The following is a 19,370-nucleotide window of genomic DNA, read 5'->3' as shown; positions in this document are numbered from 1 at the left end:
AACTAGTCACATCTCTCCTAGAATACGTTTTGAGGGTGTAGTTCCACAAAAAAAGGCTTGTTTTCTACATGTTTGATAAATGCAATCATCGTAACAACATCTTTCTGCGAACTCGCCATGTTTCGTGAAGGGAACTCGAAGCGATACTGTTGCCTGGCGCGACCAGCACGCTGTGTAGCCTCCACGATACGACGCCGATCGGTATCGCTATCGTATCGCTATCCCGCTAGTGTGCACCTACTTACGTTGCTTCCATATAGCTGCAACACATTCCATGGAACCATGTCGTTTTCACGTCGCGACGCGTGTCGTATCGTTTATCGCATCGTCTATCGTATCGCTCTGGTGTGCACCGCGCCTAATGTGTCTCGAAAAAGTCAAATCGATGGTTGTTCCAATCGAGTGGAAAAGAGATAGATGCGGTGCAAGCGTGCAATGAGCGTAACGGGACACAGCATAACGGGACAATGTGCGTCACGGGACACTTTCGTGCGTGCAGCCGGCGTTCATCGATTTATTAGACGTTGTAACGTCAAAAAGTTTTTTTTTCTTTATAATGGCAATTATTTAATCTAAGTTTTATTTCATTGTGTTGGGGGTAACCTGAACTTTTCGTCCTTTGAATGATTCTTGCAACCGGGAAGACTGATTAAAAATATGTACATAATACTTTACCGACTGTAATAAAAAAAATTGGTTGTCTGTAAAGTCGGTTTACGGACAATAGTTTAACGTGACGTCATAACAAAACATTGATGACATGATTGCATACTTTTATGAATAAAATTGAATCATTTTTATTGAATTATCACTATTTTGTATGGATACAAAGAAGGAGTGATTGAAATCTACAATTTAATTGGTAAATTTACTTTTATTTGCACTCATTAATTCAAATATGTTTATTACTTTAACGAAGAGATTATTTTAACTATAACTTTTATACATGTTTGCTATTTAACTTCTTCCAATGTGTTTTTCTGTTAAGGATAGGACGATGATAGGAAAAGTAGGAAACGAATGGGAGTGTTTTAAGGATGATGTGAAGGAAAATGGCTTACCCAACACCAAGATGCAGTCAAAAATAATATATCTGCGCCACGGACTCTGCAGTCTGCAGCAATGCTAGGAGGAACGGGTTAGCAAAGAGCAATGAAAATGTTACATTGAAATGCATGAAAATTGAAAACAGAATTACGCCACGGAATCGGTCGCAATGCTAGGAGGTTCAGGTTAGCAAAGAACAATATAAAATGAGCGTAACGGGACACAGCGAAACGGGACAATGTGCGTAACGGGACACTTTTTCGTGCGTGCAGCCGGCGTTCATCGATTTATTAGACGTCACGTCAAAAAAGATTAACAAGTAAATATTTTATTGTTTTAAAATTTATGCTGACGGTAATTCTCTAACAGAGGTACACTTGCTCAAATAAATAGGATCCATAACACATTTATTCGATGACTTTAGACAATATGTTTTGGATTGAACATGCTTTATACCAGTTGCAGTGTAACCGTACACTTACACATTTGTAAACATGTTTACTTTTAACCTTGTTCGGAATTCATTTGCGCCCATAATGTAGGATTTTGGTGGGAAATGGTTGGTAACACTTTGTTAGTAAACAAAGTTTTGAATTTGGCTAATTCTTAACATCTATTTGTTGTTTGTAAAGACACTGTATTTATTATAAATTTAAAGCGTTGTAACTATGAACATACGACGTAAATGGCTGAAGTGCATATTATTGGGCAGGTTGTTGGAGCTAGCAACTTTCCTCAGAATTGTTTGTTCTGCAAGTGGGGTATTCATGCCGGTGTGTTTACATTTATTTCCTTTTATGAAAATATATTTAGCGACCTTCGTAGCGTGCTTACGGTGCGAGATCCCGGGTTAAGGCATGAATGTAAAATTCTTACTGTTTAAAAAATTCTTGAGCCGAATATGACAATGAAACGAATAAGCGAATTGTGTCTGGCTGTTGGCGAAAACTATAGACTATGCCTACAATATTGTGCGAATTATTGTGAACACAACCAAAAAATTAGTATTTTGGCAATGGCAATACTGTTACGTCAGTTCTGGCAGTAGTTGTGATGGCAAATCATAATCTTATGTTCGCCATTTACCGCTAATAACCCGTACAATTATTTTTTTAAATTTTTTTTTGGTTATGTCAGAGTTCTTGATATTTTGCAAAAATATTCGCTAATTTATAGGGTTTTTACGATTGTTTGGCATGGCCACAGAAAAACAACTCTTAACTGTCACTATGATGAAAAAGATACTGAATTGGGCCAAAAAATATGTCATTTGGACCAAAAATGACGAGGAAGGTGCTGTTATCAGACGAGACACACTATGTAGTGAAGGACTAGCGTTAAAAATTTGTTCGTAAGGGCGTGGATGAAAAACTTACTGCGGCTCATATTGTACAATCAGTCAGATGTCCAGTTAAGAAGATGTTCTGGGGCTTTTTTGAGTAGAGGGATTTTAAGAAAACATAAAATAATAATAAAAAAATCTGGAAATTGTAGTTTTGAAATAGCAAAATAATGTGATTATCTACATAAAACCCCAGGAATTTGTTGCCTGTGAGTTTTTTTGTTTCATGTCCATTCTTTGTGAGAAATTGTATGGAAAGTGATTTTCTCATGTTAAACAAATAATTTCGCTTCCTGTAAACTATGAATTTCACTCTCTAAACGTATTGCCATAAGCAACAGGCTTAATAGCTGTTAATTTTAAATTAATATTTAGAAATTCTAGTGCTAAATTTCTATACCTACCAATGTAGTAGACTTTTTGTAGCAGTTATGTACTTACATCTCTACTGTTCCCAGTGGCGGATTTACCAGCAGGCTGAGTAGGCTTGAGCCTAGGGTGGCAGATTTTTGGGATGGCAAATTTGGGGACCGATTTTTTTTTTGATACCTCATAGAAATCTAAAAGATTTCTGCATGACAGTTTTCTGTTTTGTGATGTTTTACAGTTAGAAGTCTGCAACAAATTTTGCCAATGATTTTCCCCTCTCCCTTGTCATTGTATGTTCCGTGAATCCGTGTAGCAAACTTCCATGTTCTAGAGTAAAACAGCTAGTTACCCCCCCCCCCCCCAAACCAGTAATCTGCCTCTGCGCCCTCTGCCCACACTTTGAATGAGTGAAAAGAGCGAAATTATAGAAAATGTATTTCTATCTTCCCACTATCAACCCATACAAGTCAGTCCTACTACTGGTTGGAGTCTGCGAACTGTATGGTTTGTATAAAATGAACAATTTATCATCGATGATTTTGCCAACAAAAAATCACACTAAAAGGTATTGTAATGAACTTTTATAACTTGACTGAGTTGATTATTTTTAACTGTTTGTAAGCGCAGTAACGATTATTTATTCACGTTTACCAAATGTACATTATTGTGTAAGTAGCGTGCATTACCCCGCCTTATTAATCGTACATGATTGAGCTTTGATTAGCTCAAAAATATACCCAAAAATAATTTTACGTGCAATTTCAACGAAATTGTTGGATTGTAAAAATAATCTAGGACATGATAATTGTAGAGGCAAGGGCGGCAAAAACTTTACAGCCTATACCTTGAAAATTTGTAAATCCGCCACTGACTGTTCCCTCGTCCATCCCCACAAATCCGTCCATCTCCAACACATTAGTCAATAACCCTGAGAAGTGGCTCAGGCGAGGGTTTCTGGGGCCTCTGTGATAGGGGGACAGCGCAGACAGGACTCTTGTTCATGCACTTGTAAGGAGCATGTTTTTGTTGCAAACTGAGGTGTGTTTGCATTTAAATCTATTTTGCCAGGTAGTAACTGGAAATTGATATCTGGAACGGTGGAAGGGCAGACACAAGTAGACGATCCAGAGTACCAAGATTTTGCATTCTGGTCACATCCTATCGACGTTCATTTTGCCACGAAAGGAATTCAAGGTGAGATATGAAGAGAGTAGGCTAATGAAAACAGTTTAAATACAGGGACGAAACCAGAGGGGGCAGACGGGCTTGTGCCGTGGGCACTAAACTGGCAGAGTGTTTTTACTTTAGATATTTCTTTGCTTGAATATCATAGTGTTAGGATAAAAAAAAAGTTGTAGGACAGATGAACTGAATTATTTTTATTGAAAGATACACATATTTATAACTTCAAATAATTAAAAACTTGTATTTTTCCTGTACTGTCCAACGTGCATTTAATTAAAAATGAAATAATTGCAATTAAATATGTTTATTTACATAGTTGAATTAAGAATATTAGGCATAGTGTAATTTATATGTGATGGTGATATGAGATGATGTCGGGAAAGGTTTTGGTTTGGTTGGTTTGAAAAAGGGATGGGGCCGTCAATATGAGTTCTTGCCCTGGGTGGAAACTAGCCCAGTTACGCCCCTGTTCAAATACATCAGAATTTGACAGTGAAACCAATCAAGTACCTACCCACTTGAAGGTTAGTCTTGTAGTTGGATAAATATTGTGATAAAAGATGGTGTGGGTTCTGCTGTGAAGTTAGGTTAATGTTGTCGCCAACATTTACTTAGGAAAACAGCTGCGTCATATAAAATAAATTTTAAATTAGCACATTACAAAATTCACAAGTAATGTTCTAAAACCCAAAAACTTAATTAATTGCAGAATTTTGTAAACTTTGTAGCATACAAAAATAACTTAGGGCTATAAGTATAACTTATTACCTAGGTTAAATAGTAGTGGCTGTGTAACTTCTGTGTTTACACCCTTCATTGCATTGTTTATAATTTATATTAATCCAGTTAATTTAATCACTTTCTTAAGGCTAACTTTGCACAAATAAACCTGTTTATGTTGTTTTTTCTGTGCTTGTGAGACTCAGCAGCGAGGGAACGTGTCTCATGCTCATATTTCGAAAATGCTGGTGCTTTATTGTGCTTATGTGGTGATGGTACGGGGTTGATCACTGAGTTGGTAATAAGTGTTTTGGAGCCCGTTGGTATCCTAGAGTTCTCTTCTGTTTATTATATAATGCTTTCTAGGTGTGGAACTAATGTAAAAGTTGTTGAAAAATGTGGGAACATTTAGCTAGCGTGAAGTTTTGTTTCTTAATAAGGAAAAATTATAGAGATGGGCCAATCTGATCCTGAGATACCATCAAATACTTGTTATTGGAATGATTCTATATCTGAGGAAAAAATTGTGGAAAAAAAATATTAGAGGAAATAAAGTAAATTTTAAAAATTCAACACGGATAACCTCTGAAGTTTACTAGGTCAATTTTTTCTTCTTACCTATGTTGTTACCATTCTCTCAGGATACCTATTATACATTTAACATGTAATAATATAAATAAAATTATTATATATCATGATTCTGGACACGTAGTTTGTCAAACAAACCTTTAAAGGTTTGCATTTTTTGACACCATAGTTAAAATTTTTATAATTTCTTTAACATTATTTTATTTTTGACCCTTGAGACCTAAATTCAGATTTGGGGGGTATGTTTGACATACTGTTTGGGATTTGTTTTCAAGATTCAAATAAATTGGGAATTTGACCCATCACAAAAAAATTACCATGTATGTCTGCAGAAAATAGATGAATAGCTGGATGTAAAACACTATACTTTAAAAGCTTTGATTGATGCAGCAATGGCGTGCTGACTGTGTGCTGAAGGTTGGCCGAGAATACACTTCCAGGTGTACCACCAGGACAGGTTCGGCCGCAGCGAGCTGTACGGCTACGGTGTGTGCCACATCCCCACGTCGCCCGGCACCCACGCTCTAGACTGTGTCACTTGGAGGCCTGTGGGTAGGTGGCAGTGACTTTACATCAGGGCTGTGCAGATGGTGGCCTGCGAGCCACACTGCGGAAAATTTTCGGCAGTCATCGAACTGGCGTTACCACACCTAAAAAATTTTTTTTTGGCTCGGTCCTTAACTGTTCATGGTGACAAATGTTAAAAGTTGATATCATCTTTATTTTTTTAATTTTAATAGCTCTGATTTGTATTGATGACATTTTAGTGTTTATTGGGGGATATGTACTCACTACTCTGTATGCGAATAGCAGTCATAATTGATTGTGACCTATAGGTTTGGAAAATTACTTGAAGGTCAGTGTTTGATTTAGAAATTAAGTGCATGAATGTATAGATTAGGATTTTTAAATTTTTCCGTCACAATTTATATTGTGCTAGAGTATGCAGTATCAGGAGTGGCTGCCCTGCTGTTCACCATAGGGCACAATTTCAACCATCTTCATACATTTGTCACTTTTCTGAACCAATGGCTTTGGCATAGTGCTAGGTACATGCCTGTGATATCGCTATCGCTATCGCAGTTGTAGGAAATTTTAATACAAACCTTTTCCACAAATTTCTAGCATGCTTGGTATCAAAGTAAGAGGTGTGGTAATAAAGTTGAGATACCTTTATTCTGTCTGTTGTGCCCATGGTTGCAGGGAGTGTTTGCGTAACCGAGTTCGGCCTGAGGTATCAAGATAAGAATCGACTTTGTCGATCTCCGATAGTCTTATTTGACAGAAGGGTCCCCCATGAAACTAAGGGGAAGTGTTGTTGTTAAGTCCTGAAGCCAGCTTCGGTCTAAGGATCAGCGTGCCTCACTCCTGATTCTGGGGTCGTGGATTTGATATTGAGTCCCTCATAGGAAAGGGTGTTTTTTTTTTTTTTTAATTTTAGGATTAAATGGGTTTGTAAGTTGTCTTGCTATAATCTTCTTGGTCTGAAGCAAGGACTTTACTGTGACTTATAAATTGATTGCGAGCATGCATGGCTTCAGGAAGCCCGTGGGACCGGTTCCGGCAGTTCTTCCTCGGCGGCGGGCCGCAGCTGAAGTCCCTGGACCAGTTGTACTCCGGGCCGGACCGCTGCCGCCTGCACACGGAGACCATGGGCGCGGTGCGCCTGGAGCTGGGCGTCGTCCTCCGCAACTTCCGCAGGTTCGGCGTGTCGGCGTGAGCGTGCGCCATGCTCCGTGCCTGGCTGTGCCTCGGGTGTGCGCTCGCGGTCCTCGCCGCTGGCGCCAATGACACCGGCAGCTGCGCCACGTCGCAGCCGGACGCGCCGTGCGACGCCAATGCGACGGCGTCGAATCATACCGACGTCGCTGCCTCTGCCGATACCACAGACGTGCCGCTGAATACCACGCCGGCATTCTCCACCACAACAGAGTCGCCGTTAGACACGGTCGCCACGGCGCCATCACCACCACCGCCAGTCCGTGGTGAAATTTGCTTCTGCGACTTAACGGTACGCAAAGCATTTTCAAAACCTGTTTGATAAGGTTGACTCTTTTAATTCACTTGACCCACGCTCCTCATATGTCCACCCAGGCAAAAAAATGTTCTGATTTGTAAATATCTTGTTTTTTTTTAAGTAGTGAGTAGGCTCAAGGTTGTGACTAACCACAGAGCTGGTTATGATTCCTTATTTGGTTCTTATGATACCAGTACCTTATAAGTTATAAGCATTTGGTTCATGTAAATGTTGGAGGAGGTCTAAGTAACATAGTTTACATTAGCTACATTATCCTAAGTATACCAAAATTCCAATGATAGTTACTGTTAGTGTCTATCTAAGCACTTTATTTTGAACATCACATTACTGTTGTTAAATTTAAGGAAGATTTTAACCTCAACTGAGATAAGTTTAGTTTACATTTGACATTTTATTTCAACTTAATATGAATTTTTCTGCCACATGTGAAAATTAGCATTGGTTTGGACTAGTCAGTTCAGCAATCACTCATTTCTTTATAATAATTCCCTAGTTATTACTCTTAATTGTATAAAACAATAAGTATCTCTTAGCTGACTAGTAAGTGGCTTCACTGTATTTAATGAAAATTGACAAAATTTGCAGATTTTAAAGGAAACTGGTATATGCAATATGTAGCCTTTAGTTACAGGGTTCCTGTCAAAACACCAACAATGTTATTAAACTAAAATCTGCATGTGTCTCAGCTTCAATGAAATTGGGCAAGTTACAGTTACGTAGATAATCTATTAGCACATTCATTACATACAATGGCATTTACCTAGTAAGTATTTTAACACATGAAATATATTGAAATGCATTCTTTTAAGAAGTTACCACTTATGAGGGTGAGTTAGGAATTGAAAGACTTCATCTTGGTTTCCACAGTGATATTTTTTCATAAATAGTTTTTATTGTTTGATATTATAAAGTTGTTTCTTTAAAGTTTAATATATAATTTAATGGAATGCCTAAAATTAATAGGAACGAGCTTCTAAAAATAATTACCTTCTAAAAGTCATTGGCACTAGTATTTGATTTATTTGTAAGAATGACAACTGTAATAGTACTGTCAGTTCACACTTTATGGGCTTTGTAAATTTATTACTGTGTGATGTTTGCTTTAACGAAGGGGATTTTCCATTAGAAGATTAATTGCATGAAAAATATTTGCAACCAGTATGATTGATGTCTTTTGATTCCTATCTTTTTCCTCACGAATGTTGAATATTCCCTGGTAATAATCATCAAGAGTTTTTCACTTCACCGATAGATAAAATGTAATTGAACCAGTGGTTTTCTTTGTCAGTAAACGTAAATCAATAAGGGTGAATGTCCCATTCCAGGTATTTATTTTATTTTTATGTCCAACACAGTAAAAATTGTCGACTTTTTGGGTGGCCGAACTTCATCAAAATGAAAAAAAAATAATAGTGCTAACTTTAAGCATAATTAGCTGGAAAAGTGCAGTATGGTCAAGGACAACCAAATTGAATAAATAACACAAGATTTTTGTGTTTAAAGGCAATACTGGTGGCTACTAATATGGTTTAAAATACCTTTAGAAAAGTTTACTTTTATTTAGCTTTTTAAAATATAGAAATTCTGTTTATTTTAGAACCCCAGGTAAAAAAAAAATTTTTCTGAAATAAATTAAACCATATCACATAGCAGCCAGTAAAATTGACTATAAATCTGAAAAGTTAGATTTATTTTCCATTTAATTCTCCTTATCTAACTGCACAAAAACATTAAAAATGCAACTTTGTGAGCTAATTAGACCAAAAGTATGTAATTTATATATTTATTTTCTGAAAGTTCAGCCACACAAAGTGTCAGCATGTTTAACTGTGTGGAAGGTAAATATAAAATATGACCTGGAATGGGACATACACCCTAAAGTACCCTGAGAAACTTCTGAACAGAGTTTTTCTATCATTTTAATTTTGCAAGCAATAGTATTTTTTTATTTCATTTCACTATGGTTTTTATGTTATGTCTTAAATAAGTGTTTGTAGTGTTTGAGTAATTCTATACCTCTCACATTTCTCATAAACTCAATTTAGTTAATGCTGTGTTGTAATATTTATTTCTCTTTTTAAAATCATAAAAGTAACTTCAAAAAAATAATTTAGCTTCGAAATTGAAATACGTAAATACATAAGAGCTATAATTATAATAGCAATTATTAATGTTTAACCTGGGGTATTTCAAATTTAAGTATAATTTTGTTGTGCTAAACACTAACAGATTAACTTACTACCGCTAACAACCCATTAATTAGCACAATACTTTTCACATTTGAGGTGGCAGTGGGAAAGGTTTTTTTTTTACGTTTAGATGTATACTAGGCTAGAAGTGTAGTGTCATGTCGCTCCGCAGGCGGGCGTGTGCGACGTGAACTGCTGCTGCGACGGCGACTGCTCGAGCGAGGACCGGAGGGTGTTCTCCAGCTGCAAGGACGCCGAGCCGGAGCCCAGGGACGACCACCGCTGCCCCCGGCCCCTCACCCTGTACCGCGACAACGCCCCGCAGCTCTTCTGCGTCGTGGCGGAGAACCTGCCCAGGACCTTCCAGTACCCGGACAGGCAGGTCAGTGGGAGCCCACTGCTAACATAAAAGTATGATGCTTTTTGATTGCTTGAGGTTTAAAAAATAAATAAGATTACAATAACGTAGGCTCACCATCAGAAACGTCCTACTTGCTGGCAGCTTCGAGGTCCACTAAGCTCAAGACAGTGGCTCGCCAGGCTAACTAGATTTTCCCCGAAGGAAAATGTCCCGCTACTGCTGAATAAATCGATACAAGCAAAAATTACAAGCCATGATATATGATCAAGGTCATCTGTATGAATGGCTGCTAATTATTTGTGGGAAGAATTAGGAGAAATTTTTAACAAGTCTTTACCATTTGAGTGACTTTTTTTTAAAAATAAATAAAAGTATAACTGTAGTAAAACCATTTATATTTAAATTTTTTTTTATCTGTTAGCTAATCCTGTAGATACTGAGTTTTTGAAAGCTAAGTTTTTGGTAAACATGAAAATTTAACACTGTTTAATACATACATACGTATACTAATACTAATAGTTTTAAAAAAAAATTTTGTAGGATTTAGGTATTAGCTTTTTCTTGGTGGCTGTGATGTGATGACACCATGTTAAGCATTTCCAAGCTGTGGGACATCAACCTGTTAAACCTCCATATTCAGTTATCAGTTTCAAAACTTTACACTATTTTCTGTTATTTGTTAAATTGTTTGATTACAGACTGTCAAAAGTTCATCGGAATTCTCTAAACTGCACGGTTTGACGCGGTCCTTCGGCTGGCCAGCAGTGGAAGCAGAATCTGAGCTGCCGTTGTTCGAGCCACCATTTACGTACAGAGACGGCGGGATCGTGTGGATCTCGAAGGATTCCGAACTGTTACCGCTTAGTGAGTATTAAATACTGTTTGTTTGCTTGACATGTCAACTGTTATTGGCCCTCTCAGTAGGTTACATTCATGTGCGAGTAAGGATGTGTGGTCATGCAGTAGCTTATAGGCGGTTGGTATGAACATGGCCACCTTTGCTGAAGGTAAAATTTTTACATTTATGCTTTTACATCGCATTCCAGGTCTTTGATCGTCACATTCGGGATTATGGCCGGCCGAATTAGTAATTATGTCACATAATCAAAATAAATATAGTTTTAACAGGAATACCAAATAAAATTCAATTTACAGTACAAATTTTTAAAAATAAATATGTTCTTTCCGCGATTCAGATCTCTTCTTCAAAAATTAACCATAAACTGCGAGCGAACTAAAAGTGCCGGCAGTGCAGCTATGCGACCTTCGAACACTGGGTTAAAGAATTTTCACTGTGTTGCACTACAAATTGCTGACCAAGTGACCAGTAATCTATGTCAAGTTGTTAGGCAGATTATGTGCCTTAATAAAAAAATATAACGAAGTACAGGGTGGTGTTTAACTGTTATGCCCACCAAGCGTTGGGGTTAGAGGGCGGGGCCCTGTGTGCCAGTTATCCCTGAACCAAACAGATGTGAGAGATAATGACTGAGTAGTGGTAGACTAAAATGGAAATCCGTGTAGAACCCCGTTTTCGGGCGAGAGGTAACGTGTGGTAATGTGGTTTGCGGACGGGTCTGCCAGTCGTGTGGTGACTGCGGAATCTCGTTCAGCCGTGGCCCGTGCGTGGGACAGGTGTTCCCGTCGGCGTGACGCACGCGGCCTGCCAGACGACCAGACAAGTGCTGTACCTGAGGGATTGGTCCAGCTCGTGCACCCGGGCCGTGCCTGCCGAGGACTGCGGCTCGGCGGGCGGGCTCGGCACGGCCGGGTACCACGAGGGGGTGGGCGTGGTCGCAGCGCCGCACCTCGTCAACGCCACGCTGCTGCCTGACGTGCGTCAGGTGAGTGTGGGCCTGGCTCTCGGTGCAGTGCTTCCAGGAATGTTAATTCCGTAAAGGTGTGAAAGCTTAGGTGGTAGAATCATGAAAAAAATTACATGTAGAGTCAACAGTCGTTAGCAATTCTTTGTATTTTTTTTTAAATTTATTATTTATAACGATTGTGTGAATTCAGATAAAACCGAAATAACACCGAAAAGCACGTCAGTGCACCATATAACGCCAAAATGCAAATAAATCACCTAAGTGCAACTAGAATCTGTGTTTGAGCAGAACTTTACTTAAATACAAAAAAAAAATTAAATTTTGGCGTGTTTTCTACAAAAATGTGTCATGTAAAAAATGGTTTTAAAAAAATTAATTTTACTTTGTTAAAACTTTAATCTCTTATAACATTATAAGTAACTCATTTACCCTCCCGACGATGGTACATTTTCCAAATACACAAACATCTGCAAAAATTTATCTTATTCCAAATAGTTCTTCCCTAATATCTTTCCCGACCGAATTGGTATTAGAAATATGGGAGTGTGATATTTGCTGAAAAAACATGGATTTATAAAAATTAAAAAAAAAAAAAACACCAAAATATTCTGTATTAATAACTACTAAATTGCATTAAAAATGAAACCATAAATTCTTGTCCCAAATAATGATTCAGCTTTACATACTTGGCATTTGTATCCAAAATATTTTAAGTTACTAATGTTTTTGTCTGAATTACCCTCTTTTATCGCATAATCGTCACACCAATATTTTAGGGCGTCAAAATTTGGATAAAAATAACCTCTCGCGTAAACGTTGCATGATGTTTTTGGTCGAGCTATTAGATTCCGAGTGCTTTTTGGTTATTTTTCCCCATATAAAACAATGTATTTTAAAGTAGTAATCTAATATTTATTCGGACATTACCACTTACTTATTTAATTAACGGAAATACAATGTTCTCTGATGAGTAAATTTTATTTTAAAGTCGTTTTTAAACGTTATTTATAAGTTTTTACCTTTATCTGTTTGTTTGTGTTGTCGCAGTGTACCACTTATAAAAATGTAGCCAGCGCTAGTTGGCATTATTCATGTTTGGTTATGTTGCTTCCCATATAGAGCGCGCACATGTAGTCGAATATTGAGATTGATATCGCTTCGATTGCATGCAACGCGCGCGCTCTGTTGAGTGCCGAGTTAACTACATTTAATGGCCCACACTCTTTCGTGGTAAGTGTATAATACGACGATAGTTATGCGTTAGTTCAGGCTCACATTCGGGTCACAGATTTTGTTTTTCTATTCAAGTTGATGAAAGTTTTTTGTTGCATGACTTATAAATTTAATTTTTTTGGCGTGCTCTTGTATACTTCACTTTTTAAATAATCGTATTTTCCATGAATGGGTTTTGTTTATATAAATATCTGTACCTAACAAAAAAAAAAATTTTTTTCCACTTAAATGTTGCACCCCTACTTTGCAAACTTGATTTTAGTATAAAATGTGGTACGATTATGAGATAAAACACGGTAATTGTGGCAGAGGTTTTAACACTCATCTTTCCTAGCGGGCCCTTGCATTTGCAGGTTGAATTTGGTGCCATAGTAGGATTCTCAGTGACAAAGATGAGCTAACTTTACACCAGTTGATATAGTATGTGCATGTGTGGCAGCGACTAAATATACAATAGAGTTACTCTTTTGTTCGTAAGGATGTGCAGTCTCTTTTCTTTTGAGCTTTTGACTAGATTTTGCAGAGGATGCAGGTTTTAATGAAAAAACATTTGATAGACAGGGGTTTGTTAGTGAGCCTAGTGCCTGAGGGGCTCACCAGGTGGTTAGAAGTTAAACTTCCTTCACCAAAGTCTCACTGCTGAAAACTTCATTATCTTTCACACAATCTTTCTGCCTTCCTCTCTTTTAGCCTTCATTCTTCTGCTTCTCTTTATGTTCCTCTATTCATCCCTCTCTTTCTCTTCTATTCCTCCCCATCTTCCTTTTGTCTTCTTGTTCCTATTCTGATAATAGATAAGCCCTGTTTGATACACTTTGATGTGCTTTACATAATTTTTCTACAATATTATTCTTTTATAAGAGCAAGTAAGTTGTACACGTATCATTACCAACTATTCTTTACTGAGATTATATATGCCTCTCCACAAACAGTTTAGCGTATGTTTTTGTTTTTATATTTATTATTTATAATGACCTTTGTGATAACCTTTGCACTTGGTTGGAAGGTTGAATGCCTATCCATGTTCAATTTAATGAGCTGTGTTTGGTAACCAACTATATTGATCAAATATGCAATTACAGTTCGAATCATTTTGTTTGATGAATCTCCAAATAACATTATTACCTAATTTTGCCCTTAGTTCCTGTGATATATGTTAAACTCTGAGCCAGTCATGAAAGATTAGTGCTTCTAACTGTTTAACATAGTTAATAACTTGTTAAAATGATGAGTCTGAATAGGATTTACCATGATACTTAATTGTAGGTCATTTAAAATATGGCCTAGTTAAGCCATAGTATATAATTTTATTGAATGCTTGAAGTACAGTGACTGTTGTTGCAATATGCTACCAATTTGTTGTGTACCTATTGATGCACATTTCTTTGTTTATCAGGTATGCATGCAGAATGTGTGTGTACCAGTAACACCATACCTATGCGCTGATGTTAGTGATGCAGCGGACTGCAGCAAACATGACAACATTTCGGTGCCTATCAGAGATGAAGACTCTGGATCATGCATGAACATCGTGAGGAAAGTGCGTTATGTTTTGACCCACAATGGCACGCAAGGAATAGTTCACGTCGGTGCTTACTTTTCACTCACGGATATTCCGGTTTCGCAGCGCTTTGTGACGCAGACCTTCAGCGTAAGTTTCCGCTGGGATCGAGAAGGAGAAGCTGCGCACAGACGTAGCGGACGTCGTGGCTACATCGCAGGGAGACCATTGCTCTTGGGTCGTAAAGTGGCCTGTCCATCGCCTGACGGCCCGGAAGAGGAAATTGAGGTTGTTGAATTTGAAGACTCAAATAGGTGGCTGACCATCCCTAGAGCGATGCCAGACGGCAAGTGCGACTCGAAGGAAAGGCAAGCAGTAACGTTCTTGGTCAATCGACGGTCTCAGTGTGTTTTACCTCTCTCCATTGCCAACTTCAGCTCTGAGGACGCGTGTCAATCAGCGCAGAAACAACTACTGCATTTGATGATTGGAAGTGCCTTGGACAACGTGACCGATGAGAAATCGTTCAATCAGCATGTGGGTGCATTTGGGGATTCCAACGTGGAAGTCCTTGGCGAGTGGACTCAAATAGTGCTCGACAGTGTTCCAAGTTTGTCCACGAGATCGTCCGGCCAGGATAAGACTCTCGTTTGCCATGACATTGTTACAAACATGCAAATCGACGTTCTCGTGTCTTACGTTGGAAACGTGCTACACCCTCAGGCCAAGGTGATTGGGGTGTTGATGAAGTTAGGTGGGCCAAAGCTAGTAGTGTTCGAGTGTGTACTCCCCGACTGCACGAATGTGTCCTTTAGTGATCACAGCACCATGGTGACGAGCTCCGTCATGTTCACCGACATTACAAGACATGCAATTGCTTACTTTGCGGAGCCACCCGTGGTTAATATTAGGCTGCCTAATGATTTCTTCTATCCATTTGTTTCGAGTGCAGTTAGAGCGGAAACAAACAGTTGCAGTTGTATTATTTTTGTGATGATATTCTCACTTTCCTTTGTAGAATGATAAATCTGCACAGTGCACTGCAATTTCAGACCTTAGTGCTCAAATCTGTGATTCACAAACACTTGCAAATTTCACCAAAAAATATTTTTATAGTTTTATACACATTTTAACACATCTTCCCTTCTTACACTTGCCATATAAATGGGAGTTGTGATTTCTTTATATTATTGAAAAAATTACAATCTTAAAATATTTAAGGCTACTTAAATTTGTTATTTTTTGTTTATGTTTTGTGTTGGTGGTCAAATGATGAATGGTTTGTAGTATTTTTGTTTGAATTGTGGGTTTTGTGTGTATTGTAAATTTTGCACTGTCCATCATATGTTGCATGCTGTGTGTTATTTATGTTGTATGTGTAATTTTTTGTCCAATAGCAAATAAAATTTGTTTGATGGGATTATTTAACAGCACCTGCACATCTGGGGTGTGAATTCACTTGCAGGTTATTGAAAATATTTATTTTTAAAAGCAATAAAAAGTGTTAAGTCATTTATCCATTTATGTATTTGCAGCCTATTTGCCTAAAACAAGAACTACACTATGGATGTAACAAAAATACAGTAAACTCCCGGTATACCGCGCCCCGATAGATCGCGGAATCGGGTATATCGCGGGTCAAACCATGTCCCCCAATCAGAAATTAATAATAATAATAATAACACAGTAGAACCTCGTTAATTCGTGATGGTCGGGACCGAGATAATCACGGATTACCGAATTTCACGGACTAGCGATTAAAGCCCGGAAGGTCTTGTCAAGCTTCTCAGATACCGGCGTGCAGCTGGGTTAAGGCCAAGGTCATGTGACGTAACATCTACCGAGGCTTACTGCGCCATGGCAGCAGATGGATATAAATAGTAAACTCTCCATTATTCGTGTTAATTGGGACCCGCCGATGCCCGGCTAATTAAAATCCTGTAAAAAAAAAAGTAATAAACCCGGATAATCCGTTCACGGTAAAGACCGTCTTCGAATTAGTCTCGGCTTAAAAAAAATACGGCACTGCCTAGCCATTAGTTCACGGTCATTTACAACAGCCGAAGAGAGAAAGATAAGATCGTGCTGAACTTGCACACATAAATTTTGGGTAGCCCCCCCCTCCCTCTCAATCTTCCCACTTCGTCCAGCCGAATGCCAGCCAGACACGTCACTCGCCAGGCGCCTGCCGTGCGTTGGCGGGTGGAAACAAACAAAGGGAGACGGGAAGCAGAAGTCAAGACATCCCCCTCAAGTTTAAAGAGTGACAAATGTGACAGCTGAAAGGGGGACGACACAAAGGGTCGGTACAAACAGCGTTGCAGAGTTTGGCGGCCCATGCGAAGGCTTGCAGTGTTTGCCGGCCGCCGGCCCGCGTGACGTTAATTTTAAGCGCTGACAATTTTTACTTCTCTTTTTTTTCTGCACTTTTAAATCGTCCCGGATTATCCGATTCCCGAATTAGCGCGTCACGGATTAACGAGTTTCTACTGTAATAATAATGGAATAAATGATTGACAGCCGATTAGGATAATTTTGCGTTGTAACTCACAAACTAAGCATCGGGCAGAAAAAAGCCTAGGCGTAGAAAATGTCCGCAGTGAAATTCTAAACAAGATATCTCCGTACATTATTCCTCTATCTTGTAGTGTTTTCAAATTATGATCCAATCCAGACCAGTGTTATTTTCTGAAACATTAGTTCTTAACATTTTTTTTAACCCACAAATAAAGCATCGGACAGGGGACCCGATAAAGCCTACCGTCCAGCGACATTATCCAGCGTGACTCGGCTGGGGATTGATTTTGGATAGGTTAGGTTGACGGCAAGCGCTTGGAGGGGAGAGGCGAGCCGAGAATATGCGACCAAGACACCCGGGTAGAGCGGTAGACGGGAGGAGTGGAATATAAGCGCCAGTGATGAGAGGGGCGATTAAGCCGAAAGGGGGGAAGTCTGGTGACCTTGAGTAGTTCACTCATTTCCGTCTGCACACTTCTCGTGGTCACGTGTGTTAAGCGGAGACATATAAATGTTTTGTTACAACTTGAACCTACAGACGTAATATTATTCGTTGTATTATACACGTTCATCTTTTTACTTTGGTATAATGTTTTAACATTAAATAATAAAGTAAATCAGCTAGCGTAATTTTAATCTTTGCCGAGGAATTCCCAGTGGTCCAATACTTACGTGAACCATACTGTACCACTTTTGCCGTGAGGTAGTAAACAAGCCCCGGATATGTTTATGTGTAGCGGCCTCCCGACCTTTAACCAGAGGCTGGGGAATATAACACTTGCCGATCCGAGCCACACACACTCAGCAACTCGACAAAGCGTTTGATGGAATAAGTAAAGACAACGTTTAACAGACTTTTTAATACGGCGCCACTGATTGCGCTAAAATTATTTTGGCGCAATTTTTGTATCCCACATGTGACCATTTATAATTTACTATAAGCATGGATAACAAAGTTTAACCACTTTACACGATAGACGATTCTTTATTTTATATTGTACGAATGCTAGAATAGTTTTTCACGTATCTGCTGCATACTTCTGCAAAAGACACGCTATTTGTAAGTACGTAAATCTAGAATTTTTATTTTGTCAATCAAACTCGGTACTTTGCGATTCATATTCGGTTTGAAGTATTACTATGGCCTTTCTATTTAGAAGACTTTGACCACAAAATCGTGTGTAACCGCACACACTGCACTTACTTTGTTACGGACACTCAGACGAAGCAGATACTGTGGCTGACACCACGAGACTGGCAGCAGCTTGTGTGCCGCACGTGTGTATGGCGGCGTGTGGCGCGCTCGTAGGCCGTGCGACAAACTGTGCGCGGCATGCGGAAAAATAAAAAATAAAATTCAACATTTAATATTTATATTTACAATTTATTATTTTTATTTTTTCACCCGCGTTTAGTGAAAACTGCGGATGCAAAGTCCGCACAAAGGCGGGCCGTCTATACTGTGCGTGCTTGCCGACCTATTAGAACACAGGCGGTGTTTTATGCCTTTTGACCTTGGTCACATCGAAACATCGCGGTTATGCAACAACGCGGGTAAAAGTTATGTCCCCCGACAACCGCGTTAAATAGGGAGTGTACTGTACAATTTAAATAACACAGTTTATGTTGGAAATATTTTAAAACCGGGATCATTTCCAAGAACGATTTTTGATATATCCAGATGCTGTAGTACATGATTTCAAGATTTAGCTTTCTGTTTAAACCTGCAGTTTTTAAAAATAGGCAGGGACACTACATATTAGAATGACTTACTTAAAGGGCAGGGATTGAAACAGAGACACAATCTCACAATAAACAGTTTTTTTTGGCCATGATAGTTAAACTTAGTTCATTTATGTGGCCTAGTTAAGCCATAGTATATATGTAATTTTATTGAATGTTTGAAGTAGACAGTGTGTGGAGTAATTTACGTTTCAGCGTTTAATTCGTTTCAACAAATGACTAGTAAAGTGCAAGTTTCTTTAACAATCGTGCTTTTAAGGTCTCGGAACACTTCTTAATATGTGTCTCGCTTCTTCAATGAAGGAAAATTTTCAGTAACGAACAATAAATATTTCTCTCTGCTTTTGTTTTATCATCTTAATAGTTAAAAATCTTGAGTTGAATGTAATATATGTATTAAAGTAAAATTTTTTAGGTGGTTTCCGAAGTAACAGAAAATTTTGGATGTATTACTCGAGAATACTTCCTACTTAACTAGGCATGGCTATAGGGTTTCACTGAGGAACTTGACTGTGGTGTAAGAGAGGCGTGCAGAGATGTCCGTGAAGAAGAGTATGTAAGTGAAAGTGTCTGTCACAGATTTCTTCAACACCAAGTATTATGATGGTCAAATTATGGACCATTATGGTAAGTACCATCATAAAAAAAATGTATTCAAATAAAAATAACATATTTGTATAGTATGGGTGGGTAAACATGTCAAATTTGATC

The 19,370-nt window shown here is 38.5% G+C and overlaps 2 protein-coding genes across 2 annotated transcripts; both read left to right on the top strand.

Moving 5' to 3' along the window:
• The first annotated feature begins 1,546 nt into the window (after positions 1–1,546).
• Positions 1,547–6,971, top strand: LOC134542085 (B9 domain-containing protein 2). The gene is made up of 4 exons (XM_063386008.1): positions 1,547–1,820; positions 3,827–3,952; positions 5,669–5,803; positions 6,793–6,971. Exons 1-4 carry the CDS (start codon positions 1,733–1,735, stop codon positions 6,969–6,971), a joined length of 528 nt encoding a protein of 175 aa, XP_063242078.1. The 5' UTR covers positions 1,547–1,732.
• Positions 6,972–6,980: 9 nt separating this feature from the next.
• On the top strand, positions 6,981–17,923 carry LOC134542084 (tectonic-1). Its single transcript, XM_063386007.1, has 5 exons — positions 6,981–7,262; positions 9,651–9,860; positions 10,538–10,703; positions 11,475–11,683; positions 14,295–17,923. Exons 1-5 carry the CDS (start codon positions 6,981–6,983, stop codon positions 15,420–15,422), a joined length of 1,995 nt encoding a protein of 664 aa, XP_063242077.1. The 3' UTR covers positions 15,423–17,923.
• The last annotated feature ends 1,447 nt before the right edge of the window (positions 17,924–19,370 follow it).

Source organism: Bacillus rossius (genome assembly GCF_032445375.1).
Source record: "Bacillus rossius redtenbacheri isolate Brsri chromosome 4 unlocalized genomic scaffold, Brsri_v3 Brsri_v3_scf4_2, whole genome shotgun sequence".
Classification (NCBI taxonomy): domain Eukaryota; kingdom Metazoa; phylum Arthropoda; class Insecta; order Phasmatodea; family Bacillidae; genus Bacillus; species Bacillus rossius.
The sequence above is the reverse complement of the archived record's forward strand: the minus strand, read 5'-3'. Positions and strand labels throughout refer to the sequence as shown.